Source organism: Xiphophorus maculatus, chromosome 23 (genome assembly GCF_002775205.1).
Source record: "Xiphophorus maculatus strain JP 163 A chromosome 23, X_maculatus-5.0-male, whole genome shotgun sequence".
Classification (NCBI taxonomy): Eukaryota; Metazoa; Chordata; class Actinopteri; order Cyprinodontiformes; family Poeciliidae; genus Xiphophorus; species Xiphophorus maculatus.
Window position 1 is genome coordinate 16097338 of NC_036465.1, and position 18938 is coordinate 16116275.

The 18938-nt window shown below is 40.3% G+C and overlaps 1 protein-coding gene across 1 annotated transcript; it reads right to left on the bottom strand.

Moving 5' to 3' along the window:
- Positions 1–646: 646 nt before the first annotated feature.
- Positions 647–4236, bottom strand: tlx3 (T cell leukemia homeobox 3). Its single transcript, XM_014473239.2, has 3 exons — positions 3581–4236; positions 2243–2480; positions 647–1703 (listed from the first exon to the last, which is right to left on the bottom strand). Exons 1-3 carry the CDS (start codon positions 4005–4007, stop codon positions 1520–1522), a joined length of 849 nt encoding a protein of 282 aa, XP_014328725.1. The 5' UTR covers positions 4008–4236; the 3' UTR covers positions 647–1519.
- Positions 4237–18938: the final 14702 nt, after the last annotated feature.

The following is an 18938-nucleotide window of genomic DNA, read 5'->3' on the forward strand; positions in this document are numbered from 1 at the left end:
CATGTTCTTGTGTGTTTGTTTGTGGTGCCATAATGTTAACACCCTGCTTGCAAAGCAATTTAATTTTGGGCATGTGCATAAATCAGTTCATGTCGAGGATCCTTCAGTGGAAAGAAGCATGTTTTCGAGAGACGGAAAAGTTTTGTCTTCGGCTCTGTCTTGTTCAAAAACCAAACGTTGACTCAGAGTGACCAACATTTCACTGTGAGGGGAGGAAGGATGATGGAGGAAGGCAAAGACCCGAGAGCTAGACCTCAACACTGATTCTGGAGGAATGGAAGCCATTTTTCAAACAAGAGCCATCATTTTGATGATTGAGCCGGAATGAAAGATTTAAATATTGCGCTTTTACTCACTGTGCTAAGCCAATAATGTCATCTAAATGAGTTGCAGAAATCCAGACAAGACGACAGAGAGGTAGACAGGCATATAGACAATTTAAACTGTCTTTTCAAATGATGTGTGTATTGAAATATTGTATAAAGTCATATTTATCAATAAACTTTTCAGGGGAAAAAAACAACAATTCATGTCATGTTTTACAATTCTACTCCACATGATTCCCCCCCACCCTTCTTTACCTTATTATAATAACGGAGTTAAAAACCTGAAAATCTTTTTTTTTTTTTTTTTTTTTGGTGCACCATTAAGGAGCGAGAATGAAAAAACAAAAGATCACAACAACAGTTTATAATATTATTTACACATGTACAGTAAAAGTACAAAACAGAGTTTTCTGGCTCGATTCAAAAACATAATAATGTGCATATGAAAAGACTTTAGCAACATCTCTGAGCATGCATCACTCCCTTTATTGTCTTAACTTACAGCATGGGTGAGATTTTCCTATTTCCTGAAGCCCGTCTTCGTTTTATTACAGCTCAAACAACATTTTCCACCCGAAATGCACTATTTTTGGCATCTTTTTGTTTGGCCCAAGTGTTGCTTTTTCTATGTGCAGGTCTGTGAGAGTGCATTAAAGGAAGTATTTTATGAATGGGACCTGAATAAGCACCACAAAAATGAAAAAATGATGAGAAACAATATGAGGTTTTGTTTCTGCTTTGACACATCTTGCAGAGCCAACGCACCCAGAAATAGGTGTTAAGAGAAAGCACCCTCATAAAACAATATAATCTCATGTTTTACAGTGTGACATTAATTACATCCCTCATACATACTGCATACAAGACATTTCTTCCCTGTCTTATTCCAATGAACAGAATAAGTGCAAGCATATGAGAACAAATAGGGTGGCAGTTTTTTTTTTGTTTTTTTTTTTAATAAGTCTGTTTCAGATTTGTTTTGCAAAGTTCTGATTTTTCCACCCAGGGTGGAAAACAAAAATAATCCACAGTTTCTGCTTCTGAGTAAGCATCACTCACCAGAATTTCATCTCCCGTTCTAAAATCCTCCGCTTAAATAGACGGGACCCATGCTTCAGTCTCAAGTCACATTTGTTCCTCCATACAGCATGAATCAAAGTAAGTCCCAGTGGTTTCATTTAATTTATCTGTCCCTACTCCCTGTCCTCGGCCCACGGCTGGAGGTTCTGCAGAGCGTACAGGGAGGAGTTATGGGCGCACAGTGGATCCGACACCGCGGATTCGCTCAGGGACTTCTGGAGGGCGGACTGCTGCAGCTGCAGGATCAGGCGATTGGCCTGCTGACGCTCCGCCTCCCTCTCCTCGGCTGTTTGTCTCCTGAAGGACGACAGGAGGAATAAAACATTTAGGAAGTCTTTGCAGCGGAAAACAAATGGCGTTAAAGATCACAGAGAAAGACAGAATGTTTCCACCATAAATTTCAGTTTGATAATCCAAGGTTTAAGGAATGCAAGGATCTGTCTTAAGCTGAGTTTACAAAGTTTCATAGATAGATAGATAGATAGATAGATAGATAGATAGATAGATAGATAGATAGATAGATAGATAGATAGATAGATAGATAGATAGATAGATAGATAGATAGATAGATAGATAGATAGATAGATAGATAGATAGATAGATAGATAGATAGATAGATAGATAGATAGATAGATAGATAGATAGATAGATAGATAGATAGATAGAACTTCCTTAAACCGTTATAAATATTTCTTGAATAGTTATGTTTGCATGTAGGTGGGATAGAAATAAATAAAAGTAAGCTAATATTTTATGAAAAATGAAAAACAAGCAAATATTGAAGTTATACACTTTAAACAGAACAATTTCAACGCTGTCTCAAGTTTTCTACCAACCTCCACTTGGTTCTGCGGTTCTGAAACCAGGTTTTGACCTGCGCGTCGGTCATCTTCAGGCTCTTGGCCAGAGCCGCCCGCTCGGCGCTGGCCAGATACTTCTGCCGGTGAAAGCGCTTCTCCAGCTCGCAGATCTGGACTCTGGAAAAGGAGGTTCTGGGCTTTTTCCGCTTCGGAGGCGTCCTGTTCTGATACGGGTGACCTATCCGCCGAGTGACTGCAAAAGGAACCAGAGCCGCTGCAAGGCGGAAGGGAGAAGATGAGCGAAAAATCTAGGAAATGCACTCACAAAATGTAACACACACTCCTTCAGTTCATGAGGTCCAAGGCCGAAGATCACTCTTAATGTGCGCCATGTTGGACTACAGCTTCCTATTTATCTGGTTTCTCTATTAAGATAAAAGTTAACTAACAGGAGCTTATATATATATATATATATATATATATATATATATATATATATATATATATATATATATATATATATATATATATATATATATATATATATATATATATATATGTTCTAGGGTTATAAACAATACATTTTAGAGAAATATAAACATTCAATCAAAAATATTTCACCATAATATTAACTTTTGATTCACACTAATTAAATAAAACTACTTTGGCCTCTTCTAGATCATATTATAATTTGCTATTTTTAGAACAATAAGAACAATAATAGAATAATTTAGAACAACTGTAACATTAAACATTCCCTCTCTATATGCTATGCTGTTTGCTGACTTTTATATTTTTTATACGCTGAATTCAGCACATGGTAACACTGGTTTTGTATAGTACAGTGTTATTATCAGTATTAATACTGATATAGACTTTTTCTCGATTTTTTTGTGGAAAAGATTTTATTGTTTTATTCAAATTGATTTCTTGATATTCAATTATTAATTTTGCTCATTTCATCTGATGTGTAAAATCCTAGACTGAACCAACTATGGACCTGAATCAGAAGCACAGAGTATTGTTTAAAGTAAGTTTGGACCTTTCCATTTTGCCACTTTTTGCATACCTTTATTGTACATTTATTTTTATTAAATGTCAGCGCTTTACCTGTTCTATGAATATTTTTGTTGAATTGAGTTGACTCTTGTTGATGTTTAATGTTATGAATAATAATTTCTTCATGTGGTTCTGGGTGTCCAATTCTTTAAATATGTAAATGCATTTTCTTAAACTGTCCACATAATGAACAAAGCCCTGCCTGTTGAAAACAACCAGCTGCGTGTAGTTATATTGGTAAAGGAGCCGTTATTGCCGTTTTAAACATGATCAAATATTAATGAGGGGATCCCATTAGGTCTGCAGCTGGCCTACCTGATATCCTGTCCTTGGCGAACCTGTTTCCTATCCAAGGGAAGCACAGTCCTCCAAACCCGGGAACAGCGCTCTGGACAGGTGTCGGGGGTCCCGGGGCCGTTACAGGTCTGTGAGCGGGAACTCGTATCACACCCCGGCTGCCCAGACTCCTGTTTTCTCCGTACGAACCTGAAGCATCCGCTGGAGGCATGATCCCAGAGAGGGAGATAGACAGCGCTGTGTATGAGGGCGCGTTGGCACCGCTCGGGTTTCCTAAGCTATAATAGGCGTCCCCGTTGCTTAAATCCGATCCACTCTGTCTGCCCGGCGTGCGCCCGCTCTCCGGCTCCGAACCGGCTCCCAGAATCTGGTCGATGCCGAAGCTGATGGGTTCGTGGTTGACTGGTTTTGGAGGAGGACTCGGCGCGCTTGGTGCTTGCTCCATCCCTCGCTCGGTCGCTGAAAGGATGGGGAAACGTGGAGAAGGAGCTTTCAGAAGGGAATCACAATGTTGTCAAACTGTACAAAAATTCATCGTCAAAAGTCTCTCCATCGCTGGACATGTCCAAAAAAATCAGCGCGTACTCTCTAACAGGCCTCCTCTGGAGCACTGAGTCCTCTCTGCCGAAAGTTTGATGGGCGTTTGGAGAGATGTGACGCTCTGTCCTCCTCTCAGCGCGTCAAAGCGCTCCGTCTTGGAGCTCCGTCCTCCTCCATCCCTCTGCACCTTTCATTGGCTGGCACCGGAATGACTGATTGAATGTCAGCAGAGGGGAAGGCCCAGGCTTTGGCACAATAATCAAGATTTCCCATAACCACGAGTGTCAGAGTGTTTTATATGTATATATGGTAAGATATAGCATCTTTAGGCCTTGTGAGTGAGTTAGAGTTTCATTTAACGATCTTTAATAACATAAATACAGAATAAGACGCGCGCTTTCACTCTGAACATTCATCTGGCTCAAACAAAAAAAAAAAGACCAAAGAACTAAAATGAATTTGATTATTTCCGACAAATCACAAACTATAAACTCTGACATCGGTGTCCAAAACATTCATTTATAAGTTTTGTTGTCGTTAGTCTAAACTGATCATAATGTAAGCTTTTCAAGCAAGACGTACATTGAGCCTCATTTGTCCTCTTGTTTTTTCTGACACATCTTCAGACTCTATCTCACATATATACGTGAATAAGAATCTCCCAAGTAAACTGTCTCGTAGCTGTAAGGCTGTAAGATATAGATCACTTGTGCAGAATGTTACTTGAAATGAATAAAACACGTCAGATAAAAAGATAAAGAACGTTCCTCCTTAGTGTCGTTTAAACTGTTGAATAAATGCAGGTTTTTAATTTCATCTTGTTACCCTAAAAGTGTAGCCGGAAATATTTTTGTCATGTTTTTGAAAAAGGAACATCAGATTGATCGCAATGCAGTGCGCAATTGCGCACGTTTATTGGATGACACGACAAACCGTTTCATTGCTCTTTGAAATAAAAAGGGTGCGTGTTGAGCACTGGCAGAAAACAAGCAGCACCCATTGAGCTTGGCAAACACTTCCTTTACGCGGCCTTATTTGTTCCCGTGATAGCCAGTACCACATTAAATGACCTGACAAGGGAAAGCCACGGGCTACTCCAGATAAAGTGTCCGGGCTCTGGAAGCTGCTAAGCGCTCAGATTCAATGTAACAGGCGCCCAAAGTGACCGGCTAATCTCATTTTCACTAACTTGTCTCATGGACAGACAAATGTGCATCGGCTTTGGATGCGGCAGGTGGCTTTTTAAGCGATCACATTACAGCACTTTAACAAACGGATGGCTGACATATTTGCATGTTCAGACTCTTAACTCTATTTTTAATAAAATTAAGCAGAAGAAGCCTATATTATTTTTTATATTAACACGGATCATTTTGTGTTTTTATTCCTATTCTTGTTAAATATTTTTTACAACCAAAGAAAAACAATCTAATTGACTGCATTTTATAAGTTTTTTTTTTTTAAACCATCAAAATATTGATAAAGCATATTTTCGTTCAGCTGCAATATGTGAGGCCATGTTCTCCAAATTCAAATGGGAATATAAATATACCTCACATAAGATATATTTTTTGAAAAAGTCACATCCTGCCTCTTACAATAAAGTGTTATAAAGCAATATGATGGGATAGGACAAGGCCCGAGGTGTTTGTTTGGCAATATGGACAGAGTCAGAGTGTTGGCTGCTTCACCCTGACCATATGTGAGCTCACCGGTGGCTTTTGATGGGGGAGAATTGGTCTGTTAAAGCTGTCATCGTTTTAGACAATTTTATGTTTCTCTCGATGACTCTTGCAGCTAAATCATGTAGCTTATAAAACATATTTTAACATTCCACGACAATGTATTGGGCATAATTGGTCATAAATTACGATCCCGACACTTGTTGAACAGTTGGCGCCTTGAATTTAGTTTGAGATAACAATAATAAACAGACGAACAGCCAAACACCACCAAGTTTACCAAAGGATCATGATGCAGCGAAATGAAGTGCTCTTATTTCGAGTTACAAAATTAAGAAAAGATACAAAACGTGAACTGTACCGATAACAAATATTTTCAAGCTGTTATGGTAAAATAAAAACAATGTCCATAAACCACAAATCAAGCAAAATCGACATAGATTTTATGTATATTCCCTGGAACATTTCCATTGTTGTCACTGTACATTTATTGCTGGGTGAGTGTGTTTCACATCCAGATAAAAGCTACAAAGTATGCGTAAAAACATTTTTAAAATACGTATCCCTATAGAAACTGCACATTTTGGGTTTATTATATTTGCTGCATTAAAAAAAAACTACATGGAACAACAACGCAGCTCCTATAATGTAAATTGGGTTTACAGTTCTGACACTCTGAACGATTAGAAACCTGGTTTTGCTTTTTAAAAAGTAAATAAACATGCGAAGGAAGGCGATCACAATCAGTAGGTCGCCAGAGGCTGATGATCTACAGCTGGTGTTACTAAGAGAGAGGAAGCAAACCTAGAAACAAAGAGCGAAATAAAACAGTTCAAATGGATAAAAATGTGTAAAAACAAGACAAAAAAAATATTCTAAGAAAAAACAGGACTCCAAAGTGTGTTGTCCATTAAGAATCTAATAATGTGTTACAATAAAAGTAAAAATCGACAATAAATACATTGGATTGCTGTAAAGAAAAATATCACAAATCCTCCATGCAAATTAGTCTGTATTTTTCACCCCATGATGTCATTGTCGATTTATGGTGTTAGAGGTGATTGTTTTTCATATCCAGCGATCAAAGGCATGAAAGTACATATTTTAAATCTAAAGCTATTCATTTTCTACGTATGTGTTTATTTTTTAGGTTTATTTATCTGCGGAAATTACCTTTAGGATGAATTTGCCTTCACCGAATACCTGCTTTTTCAAAAATGAAGAATTACTGTATTTTGTTAGTGACCACACACAAGGTGTCCCGTTCACTGAAGAAGATTGGTGTTGGTAATCTGTAACAATCCAGAGATGTCGAAACGTTATATTTCACCTCACCATGAAGCTCCACAGCCCACGTCCTGACAACTTATATGGATTTATTAATAGTGAGGAGAGTGCCAGCCCAGAAAAGCCCCAAAAGTACATTCGGCGTTAAACCAGTCTTAAGGTCATCTTGTTCAGAGCAAAATATTTAGTTTCTAAAAAGCTGCAGCCCGCATGAACAATTGCAGAGGCATCAATCCTCCTTTCTAGTTTTTTTTTCTTTCTTTCTTTCCAGAGGCAATATAAAAGCTGACACCCTGATTCCAAAAGTCCAAAAAAGAAGCGACAACAAAAGAGTGAAAGAGTGCGATTTGTTTGAGAAATTACCACTTGATCTGCATAATCGGGGGGTTTTGGGCTGCAGCTCGGTACCCGGGGGCTGCGTTTTTATTGCGCGTCTCCTCGCCGTTATCAATTTCAGCGGAGCGCCTGACTTTTTAAAAGGAGGGGACGAGGCCGGCTGCCTCTGAATAATGAATGACACGCTTTTATATTGTCGCTAAAGTGCCCGTGATGTTACAATATGAAAAGGCAGCGGTAAGTAATAGTGCATTTAAGGGGGATGTAGTGTATTATTATGATGTAAAAGAGAAGGAGGGAGAGGGAGACGAGCGGAGAGCGGCACCGGGAGAAAGACAGAGATTGTTTTATTACAATAAGAGGAGATGAGTTTGCCTCGCAGCGAAATGGGGACCAGTTAATGAAACTTTACCGCAGCTAACGATTTCCCCTCCCTCGCTCTAAAAACCCGCCCTTATGAAATATTTAAACTATTTAATATAGGTAGTATTAAGCTGAAAGACACTTGCATCGGCCATATGACAGCATTTACAAAGCTGTGAATTTTTTAAACTTGGGCAAACAAAGCTTTACTGTCCAGCGTCCCTTCAACTCACCCAGCAAAAGTCGTATAAATCTCCTTAAAAGCGTGATAGGAAACAGTGATTTACTCATTTCTCCATCTTTTCTCACGGAGACATAAGCTTCTCGCATTAATATAAGCCTGTCTATAATGGGTGGGACGGCCAACCCTCGGTGAAGGAGGGATAGTGTTTCATATTGACATGCTCAGTGGGATTGTTGGATGAGAAGAGAGCAATGGGATCCCCCATCAGGGACCGGACAGGACTATCATCATCATCATCATCAGTGGCGGTTCTTGCATGAATGCCACCCTGGTCACCAACTCCCCCGACACACATGGACTTCCCACTCAAACAGTATTTGAGGAAAAGATGAGTTAAGATATAATATTTTATGTAACTTTTAAGAAACTTTAAGAACAAAAAATATGTTATTTGCTGGTGAAATGCTTCCCAAGAATTCCCCGTTGTGTTTGTTTGATTTTTTTTTTTCTATCTCAATGTGTTCCTAATGCCAGAAAGATACGGAATAAGTTTTTTTTGTGGGTTTTATGAAACAAGTGTTGGTTATAAAAATTTCACAAACCTCATATAATGTCTTAAGATTTATTTTTGCATAGAACAGTTCAGTTTAGTACAATCATTATAAGTTTCCAAGATTAACAAATGTTATCCAGTGTACAGCTATATTTTACATTGAGCAAAGCAACTTGGAAGTTGTGTCATGGCGGGGGATGGGTGCTCTTGCTTCCTCACTGACAAGTAAAGAAGCAATAGAAAAACCACAATGTGTGCAATTGGTATATTTCCTTTTGAAATGGTGCCCTGAGAGAGCCTGTCACCCATATCAAAAACCACAACAGTTCATTAAGTGTCTTTCCTTGGCTGCTACTAAAAGACTAGTGTGCTGCTCCGCACGCATGGACACAATTCATCTGACAGACAGTTAAAAAGCAGAAAAAAAACACCTAAAATGTCACTGTAAATGTCACTTATTTCGCCTGGAAGATATTAAAGGATTTTAATTACCAGATATGAAGGTTACAGTCCCTAAAGAGTCTCTTTATTGGAGGAGATATATTTTATTCCTCTCTAAAGGACAGATGACAGCAAAAGTTTAGCGCTCAATATGTTGCAGCAGATTATTGTAAAAACAGAGGGTTTTTTTTATATGTATAAATTGTTGGGTCTTTGCACATATTCACATTCAAATATTCCCTGATGGGTATTTGTTTCACTTCACATTGCATTCTGGCTGCTCATGAGGAAGAATATGCTTCTTCTCTGCGTGAGAGCTTAGACCATGTTCATCTGTCTGATGGTTGAATGCATGGCTGCCTCTTCACGCTGGTTAAAAGTCATGGAGGGAGGGAGAAGAGGAAGACAGCAAAAAAAAAAAAAAAGAAAAAGGAAGTACAGGCAACCACACAGAGGTAAATTATAGGGATGGACGAAAGCAGAATCAGGGGGGCTGAGTCTGGGATGTGAAGGAAAGAGTTAAAGCATTACTGATGATCATTTAGGGATGATGATAATTGAACACATGGTTTGAGTTTGGACACAAGGATTCCCCTCAGAATTGTCTCTTCCTATTTGTGGGCGAGTTAACCTTTCTGTTATCAGGCTGAGTGCTAAGTAAAAGTTTCTCTGCTTTTAAGTCATCGATCCAACACAGAAAAGCATTCACAGATATCCTGCTGACAAAATGACTGATGTAATCAATTAGTTTGTTATTGCTTTAATTGCATATGAGTGATTTATCTCTGAGAGAGGGCTTTGGAGGCAATGTTTGTGTTTAAGAGCAGCTGATTACTCCCGAACGCCCCAGTCATGGAGCTAATGTGTTAATTCATTACTGCTTGTAGTCAGCTGCATTGTGTCAGAGCTGCAAGACCCGTCTCCCCTCTGCTTGTGTCCTCCCCACTTCATAAAAGGCGATTATGCTGCATGTTGCCCATTCTCTCCTGCCTCTTGACCTCCTCACCCCTCCTGTTGCCTTGCCTGCAGGGTGCTCATGCAGGGGAGAGAGGGGGGAGGAGCGGAGGACCAGCTGCTACCAGCTACGATGCTCTGGTGCCTGGCAGAGAAACCTACTCCACTCTCCTGCTTTGCTGGGCCTTCTGGCCCCTAAGGGTTAGATTTTTTTCTCTTTTTTTTGAGGCAGAGGGGGGAGTCTCATGCCACCAGCTCCACCTGTCTTGCCCCAGGCACAGCGCGACCGATTAGGCACACAGCTACACACAGTCACATGCTTTTCAAAAACCAGCTGACTTCAAATATGTCATTAACTGTGGTTTGATCCAGAGTCTTAATCTAAAAGGTCACAAAAGCTGCACAAGTCAAGCAGAAATGCATCAGTCAGACTTATGCACACTGCCTTGCAACAGTTTCCATACCCCTAAAACAAATTTTACATTTAGTAAACACAAAAAGATTTAACTACAGCTCATTTTATTTTGATTTCATGCATCACACTAACATAAGGTAGCGTATGATTGTGAAGCAGAAGCAAAATGAAACATAGTTTTAATTTTTTTTAAATCGAGATGTAAAAAATTTGGTTTGCATTCATATTGATAATCCTGAATAAACTTCAGTGAGCGATTGCCATCAGACATCACCTGAGTTGACCTGTAATTCAATTTCATTATAAATACAGCAATTCTGTGAAGGCCTCTGAGTTTGTTTTGTTGTTTGTGGGTTTTTTTAGAACGCAAGGCTGGAAACCGGTGCCTGGAAACTGTCGGTGTTTTCGGAAGTTGATGGGGGGAAAGTTTCATATTTTGACTGCACCATCGAGACGCCTTGACTCAGCTGTGGTTTTGCCATGCCAGGCCACTAGATGGCGCTGTGACTTTAGCGTGTTGTGGAATGCACACAAGTTTTTGACCCTTAGCTTCCACCTCAGTAACCCGTCTCCCTCTCCCATGGACGAAGTGCTCATTTAAGACTTACAGTATTTTTCAGAAATTGTGCTAAACTGAATAAGCTTAGTAGCACAACATAGCACAATGCTAAAGAATATTACCTGCCCGTGCATGCTTAAAATAAACCCGGCAGCCGTGCGTGCTTCGCTTGTGCCTGCGGAGTTTTTCACTGCGGGGGTGTTACAGAAAAGTTTAACTCTGAGACCTGATTTCAAAAAGTGCCGGTGTGAGAGACTCCGATCAGGGGAGACGTGTAAACGAGCCGCTGGATTGCAACAGAAATCCTACACTTTAAATGAAGAGCATCTTGTGAACGGGGCTTAAGTGTACGTCATTTGAAAATGGAAATGTACGGCACAACTGAAAACCAAGCCAAAGATGACCGCATAAACTCACAAGCTGGGCAAGGAGAGCATCAAGCAGAGAATCAACCTACTACTTCATGGTACCTCTGGAGGAGATGCGGTGATTCCAGCGAAGGTGGGACAATCTGTTGCTATTATATGTACAAAACCATAGATGACGGACAACTATAGAGATTTGCATATATTCTGTGTTTGTTTTTAAACCATCAAGATCTCACTACCATTCATACACTCATGAACAGTTTTTAGTATTGTTGCTCTAGGAATGCACAGTCAGTGTGGTCACACAAATCTGGGCTACACGTGAATATCATATCTGCTTGTAAACATGTGTTGGCAAGCAGTCAAATAATGATTATGACAATAGAGAGTATTAGAATGTATGAATTAGTCCTAATTGTCCAGATCAATCTAAAAATACTGACCCCAAATATTGGTGGTGGAAGGATTATGCTCATTGTTTTGCTTCTACTTCACAAATATGTACTGTTTTGTGTTGAACTGTGACATAAAATCCTAGAAAATACATTGAAGCTTGAGGTCATAATGTGACAAAATGTGAACTGTTTGGGGGATACGAACACTTTTGCGAGGTTGTGTATGTAAACTGATTTTCTGCGCACACTAAGCCACTGCTTCCACACACAGGAATACTCAGAGGCGCTTTGCTGAGAGGCGTGAAAGAGCGAGAGCTAAGTGAGGCCACTCCAGAGTGCTATTCTCTATATTGATTTCCCATTATCAGACCCTTAGTCCCTGTGGAGTCATTAGTGCCGGGATCAAACAGACAGACAGAGAAGGAGACTAATACCAGTCACTTACAGCAGCACGGGGAGATCACCTTACCTCCCTCCGGGCTGGAAGGCCAGAGAGGAGAAGAGGATGAGAGGAAACGAGTAAGGGAGAGAGTGGGGGCTAGTGGACGGACGAGTGCAATGGGCCAACAGATGGAGACGGCAATGTGTAGAAGGAGAGGAAGAGGAAAGAGGTGGGGTTTTACAGAGGAACAGTCATGGACAAATGGTAGGCAGACTTTGATCACTTTATTTGGCGGAAATATCTTCTATCTGCTCTCGTTTTAGCCAAGCCACCTAAAACGGTTTGTAGTTGGCTCAAATCAAAAGTTTTCTGTATCTTCAATCCCAGACTTGTAGACAGTGCAGCCAATATACCGGCTGAAGCTCCTTTCTGTCAATAATTTTACAGTAAAGATGCAATGATGAATGGTTTTCATGTAGCCAGCAGCTGTCCCCTCACCAGAGAGACGCTTAAAAAAAATAGAAGGAGCGAAAGACGAATATGAAATGTGAGATACTCATTTCGGTCCCTTCCGTCATAATTTCTGCGGATGTATTTATCCTCCAAGGACTTGATGGCAACAATGAATTTGTAGTTTGAATCAACACCATCAATCTTGTTCACTTCTGCCTGCCAGCGAGCTCTGAAAGCGCCGGTCCACACACCGAAACACAGACTGATACCCACACACACACACACACAGCTCAGACGGGGGGTGACCCTGGCCTGACCCCCCTGCTGACCCCCAATCTGTTCCCCAACCTCACACCATGAGAGACTGAGGCACACTGGGACAGAGCTCAAAGACGCACACGTACACAGTTTGGCATCCAGTGCAGTGTGTTGATCTGATGGATATCTCCTCAGACAGTGCAGCATGTGATCGTGCATGTGTCTAAGTGTGTGTAGCCTCTGCCCCCTCCTACTGGTGTTAATTGATTCTTGGTGTGCTTTGCTGATTGGTGTGAGGACCCCTAGAGGCGGGTCCAGTCTCCACCAGTGGCCCCCCTCCCCATTAGAGTAGCACCTTAGACTCACACACCCACTACACAGTACACACCACACAAACATACAATATGTTATATTTCTAAATATACATGCTGTTTGTCTACACAATCCTCATGCACATGTGTTGATCATACCAGTAAGAAGTGGAAACACACACATACACACACTCATGTCTTTGAGGGGGTTTTCACACTCTGGTAAAGAGGAAGCTGGCTGGCATACACGAGCAGATTGTGGCTCAAAGGAGATGATCTGCATAGAGAAAATGGGCATCTTAGAGGTGATTCATGAACAGCAAAGGTGGATGAGCATAGGTGTGTGTGTGTGTGTGAGAGAGAGAGAAAGAGTGAGACAGAGAGAGAGAGAGAGGGAGCGAGCCAAAAAGACAGTAAGAGAGATGAATCTCTGGTTATTAATTTCCAGCCGCGGCCCCTGGGTGAGATGTTAATATAGGGCTGATTGTGACTAATTTCTTATTAATTGCCATCAGCGATTACACAGTGGCCAGTAATGTGGCTAATTTGTTGAAATGAATTTGGTTTTCTGAGGCATTTTAATTGCTGCAGGTGGGCAGCATGCTCTGCTCGCTGTCACTTTTGTTTTTCAACAGGAAACTTTTGAAGGTATGCAGCTGCTGCTGTGTGAGTACCACGTGATTTATACAGCATAGTTTTAGTATGTATTGTGTTATTAGTCATACTGACTAAGCACAAGGAAATACACTCTTAGTTTTGTCTCCAAACTAAATGACATGAAACACAGAAAGATGCTTTAGTACCGTATTTTCTGAAATAAACATCCATCCATTGTCTTCTTATCTGAGATTGGGTTGCTGGGGTAACAGGTCTGTGAGGGAAACCCAGATGTGTCTCTCCCCATCGACACCATCAATCTGGGGAACCTAAAGGTATTTCCAGGGCAAACAGGATTCCTAATCACACCAGTGGGCTCCAGGTCTTGCCTGAGGTCTCCCCCCAGAGGGACGAGCCTAGAAAACCTCCAAAAGGAGGCGCCTAGAAAGCCTCCTGAACCATCCTAGCTGAGTTCTTTCAATCCGAAGAACCAGCGACTCTACTTCCAAGTCCCTTGATTGACAGAGCTTCTCATCTTATCTCTAAGGCTGAGTCAAGCAGTCTGTGGAAGAAGCTAATTTCTTCTGCTTGTTCTTTTGATTGTGATTCATATCTTATGAGGGTCGGACTACTTGAACACTGGTAAATCGAGAGTATTTGTTGGTGCCTCAGCTCTGTTTTTTTAAGTTTGAGGAATCGTCTAATTTTCTGCTGCAGCTATTTGGGGGTACCTGAACACTTCCTCTCACAAAGCACCGCCTATATCCACAAAGCACCTTCTTGGAGCTGAATTGCCCAGCCAACCTTCAGCCTCACAGAGCACCCTTACCTCTCGTGATTTCCACTCAGTTCCACTAGACTAGTGGCAGCAGCAATTAGCAAACACCTGGAGGAAGTGAGAGTCTTATGAGCTCCTAAGAACATTTGTAAACAGCACAATGGAGTAGTATTGTTGTGATGACGTGCTGGAGGCAGAGTGTCAGAAATAGCAGGAGCTTCTTAAAGAGACAGAGGCCAGTTTCAAGGCATCACATTTGGTTAAGTAATGTTTATTATACAGTGTTTTTATAAAAGCTGATGGTAACATAGCTAATTGATAGTGCTATAAAATGCCACTATCTGTCTGAAAAATGCATAATGCTGCCCCTATAAATAGAAATTTCATAGCTGAACGTTATGGCTAAAGGATGCCGAGCAATATCAAGTTTTTTATTCAGCATGACAAAACGTGTCATACAGTTTACATTTTAATTATGGTAACATTATTTATATGAAAGCTCCAGTTAGCTTTTTACAGACCCTGGACACTGTTCATTGCAGACTATTGAGATTCATTACAGGATGTAAAATCCTTACTCAATGTTGCACTCATTCTCTCTGTGAACTCTCCTTACTGTCCACATTCAGACCAGTGGATTTTTATATTTTCAGTTATAAGTCAGCTATGTCTTTCTATCACTGTGTCCAATTTCCTACATGACACATAAACAGAGTAACAGTGGTCTCTGCTCACACACTTTTATTGCATTCTTTCAGAACATACTGAACTTTGGGAAAAAGACTTTTTCTTATAATGTTCCTTCTACTTTGGACAAACAACAAGACCTGAAGCTGAGCAGCTTACTATAACTGAAGAATTTTAAACATGTAATAGGAGAATTAGATGGCTGCTTCTGTTCTTAATGTTTTATTAACGCTGAATTATGTTTTATTTTCAGTTTTAATAATTGATTATATGAATGGTAAGAACCATATTATGTTTTAACATGTTGTAGGTGTGTATACACATATTTAAAACATATCGCTCTTGGAGAACTTACTTCCTAAAAATATTTAATTGTTAAATAAAGTTGAAATAAGTAAGATAACAGAACTAAATGTCAAAAATATGGAATAATGAATCAATAAGCAATGCAAATAGCAGTTTGCTGCACCTCAGATTTTTGAGTTACATGCATTCTTTAATAGATAGGAGTTAATCAGTCATTAAAGAATAAATTTAATTTAACAGAATAATTGAAAATTATTATAATAGTTTTCAATTATTCTGTATTGTGATGTTGTTGCATTGACCTTGAATAAACATTAGTGTCCACATACTGTAAGATAATTGACTGAACATCCTTTTAAAAGTAAGTAATCCATAGATATTTGTGTGAGAGATTGTAAATGACAAGAGTTTCCAGTTTACATGGTCAGGGAAGATACTAAATTTTCCCAAAAAATTATTTGAGATAATTAAGAACATTCAGAAAGTTTGCTGCTTCAAGTTCAACTATAATTACAGTTGAGACAGAGATGTAGTCAAATGAAGCGAGACCAAGTTGTTTGGCTACAAATAGCAGAATTATATATGAGAGAGAAAAATCTAGGAACTTAATCCCAAGAAAAGTTGGAGGCATCATCCTTTTGGACTCCTTAACTGTTCATGAAAATTTACAAAACTAATAAATACTTAGGTGAAAATTTAAATAATTTGCTTTGTAACTTCAAACTCAATTTCAAAAATAATCATCAGAATAATTTTTCAGATAAATAACTCAAACTTTGCTGGTGCCCTGTTTGTGTTTTTTTGTCAAGCCATATTCAGATATTTGGTAAGTGGGGAGTATTTTATCTCGTACACCTTTGATGAAAGATAATGCCTATGAACAAAATTCGTTTCTTCATTTTGAATCATTTATTTTCAGTCCTTCTGGTTTGGAAACAAGACCAGTGCAGATACATAACTAGAAAAACCAGTGCCGCGCTCTGAGATTAATGTGCATGATGACTGAATGTAAACGTTCTTGTCTGTGCATGTGCAATCGTTTCTCCTTTTCTATTTGATGACATACATGCAAACAAATCCTCGCAGCATCATTGTAAATGGCCCTGATATCTTATTCATCAGGTTTATTCGTCCTCCTCCTGCCGTATTTCTTCACATGTTCACAATCATTACTGCTGGGATCGGAGGTGGGGGTGGGGGGGCATTTAAGTTGTTGTCTTTGTTTGTTGAATGTTTATAGCTTCCGTTAGCACAGTCTCAACGACCACTGAGGAACCAGTAGATACAAAATCCAAATCCTCCCATAAAAGAGGAGATGCCCTCTGGGCAGCCATAGCTCATAGTTGGCCTGATTTAGTGGCAGCCAGGAATCCAGGCTTGAATAAAGACAGAGAGAGCGAGGGCAGAGTGGGAGAGATAGAGGAAAAGATAGCTCCCTGCGTGATAAATAGCCCCGGCTCCCTCTATTGCATTAGCCGTCCAGGCCGATAGATTGCGAGCCCAATAGACCCAGACGTATGCGATTGGTTTCTCATATAAAAGTTGCATATTAAATTCCTCCACAGGACTGTGCCCCCCAAGCATGAAGGAGGGATGGGAGAGATGGGAGTTAAAAAAGCAGAAAGTGGAGAAAGAAATGGAAGAGCAAGAAAAAGGCTTTTTATGAGAGATGAAGCGAAGGCAGACTTGGGGAAGCCTGAGAAGAAGGGGGAAAGCTAATGGCAGCAGGAAAGTAGTTTGATGGTGGAAAAGACAAATGGTGATGTCATGTATTTAATAAGTCCGTGGATATTGGGCGATGAGTGCGACCGTACGTCCATTTAATCAGTATTGCCTCCGAATGAAGATTTCTCTCCTGTTTTGTACACGCCCTCTCTTCCCTCTGTTCTCAGCCTTCCTCCACATGCTAACGACCCCTCTAATTGTTTCCAAGCTCATTAAGATGCTGCTGTTTTAATAGTAATTAATCCGTCATTTGCCTACATGCAAACACAGGCCACTGAGGTTTGTTCATTGCTGTTTCAATACACTGATAATGCAGTGGATGATTCAAAGCAGATAATATCCTGCTAATTTAGCTCATCACTGTTAATTGGTTGTTAAGTGCCTTTAATTACCAGGCAGGCTTTGGGATTTGGGTGTGCAGAAAGAGAGCGTTCACTGTGATTGTCCCTGCCCGCCTAATGAATCTTGAGTGAACTTTGGAAAGTGAAACAAATGACCAAAGAGGAGACACACTCTGACCCTGTTTTCTCTTTCATATAGGCTGATTTCTCTCTTCTTTCCTTCTCCTTTGTCCTCCTGTCCCTTCCTCCATCTCCTTTTCTCTCTCTCTCCATCTCTTCCTCCAGATATTATTAACTCATTAAGTTTTTTTCATTATTTTTAATAAAAGATGAGTTATGGCTTTAGCCTCACTGTGGCAGCACACCACACCCCTCCTCTCTCCCTTTCCTCTTCAACCATTTACTCCCTTTCCTCTCTGCTCCTCCCCGTCCTCCCCCCACCCCCAAGTCCCTCCACGTTTGTGCCTCGTCTCTCGGCCATGTTGCACGCTGTCTCTCTGATGTGTTTGACCCCTGAACTGCGGCTTCTGACCTCGACACTGCCTCTTACAACCTTTCGTCCATCTCCTTCACTTTCGCCACAGCTACACCCGTCTATCAATCATCTCTCTTTCTCATAGTGCTGAGCAGTCTTTAGATGGCATTCATAAGATTTATGATTCATGATCCGCTCTGTTTGGGTGTGTGTGTGTGTGTGAGAGAGAGAGAGAGAGCGAGCGAGCGTGTGTGTTTGGAGAGAGAGATAGTGGGAAGAAAAGGGGATAAAGCGAAAGACAGACTATAGAGATAGGAAAAAAGTGTCTTGTCGATGACACAGAATAATGACAATATCCATGATTGATAGCCTATCTGGAGCAAGTCGGGTGTGTGCGTGCTTTTTGTGCCTTTGTATGCATGCGTACGCTGCTGTGTTTGCTCTTCATTCATTGAATGTTAAAGAAGCAGTGATGAATGGTTTTCATGGGGTTAGAGATGTCAGTGGTCACAGGAAAAGGGTGTCAAGTGACCAGGACTGTCAAGGGATAGGGTATTATTTTTCTTGCAAAAGAAGGAGAAGAAGAAACCTGAATCAATTTGTGGCAAATAAGAGCAGTTAACCAGCGTCCACTTGTCTTGTCCTCCATACTACTGGCAAAATTAGATTAAAAAATCTTTTTAAAGGCTCTTATTACATTTGGGTTTGGGTGTTTTGCTGCTAATAAATACTCACACTCCTCACATCGATGGAAAGAGTTGTGTACAGTAATCATTCTTCCTTACTCCTCTGAGCATTATTTTGGTGTGAGCATTTAAGGAGAAAATCTACAGTTACTGTGCAAACGAAAACTGCAAAAGAGGTTCTTGCAGGCTCTGCACCAGAACCAAGTAAAACAGTTTTTTAACAGTTTTTTTAATACAATTTTCTGTTTTAATCTATGCCAAATGAATGTATGTCACATCAATACTTATATATTTATACCC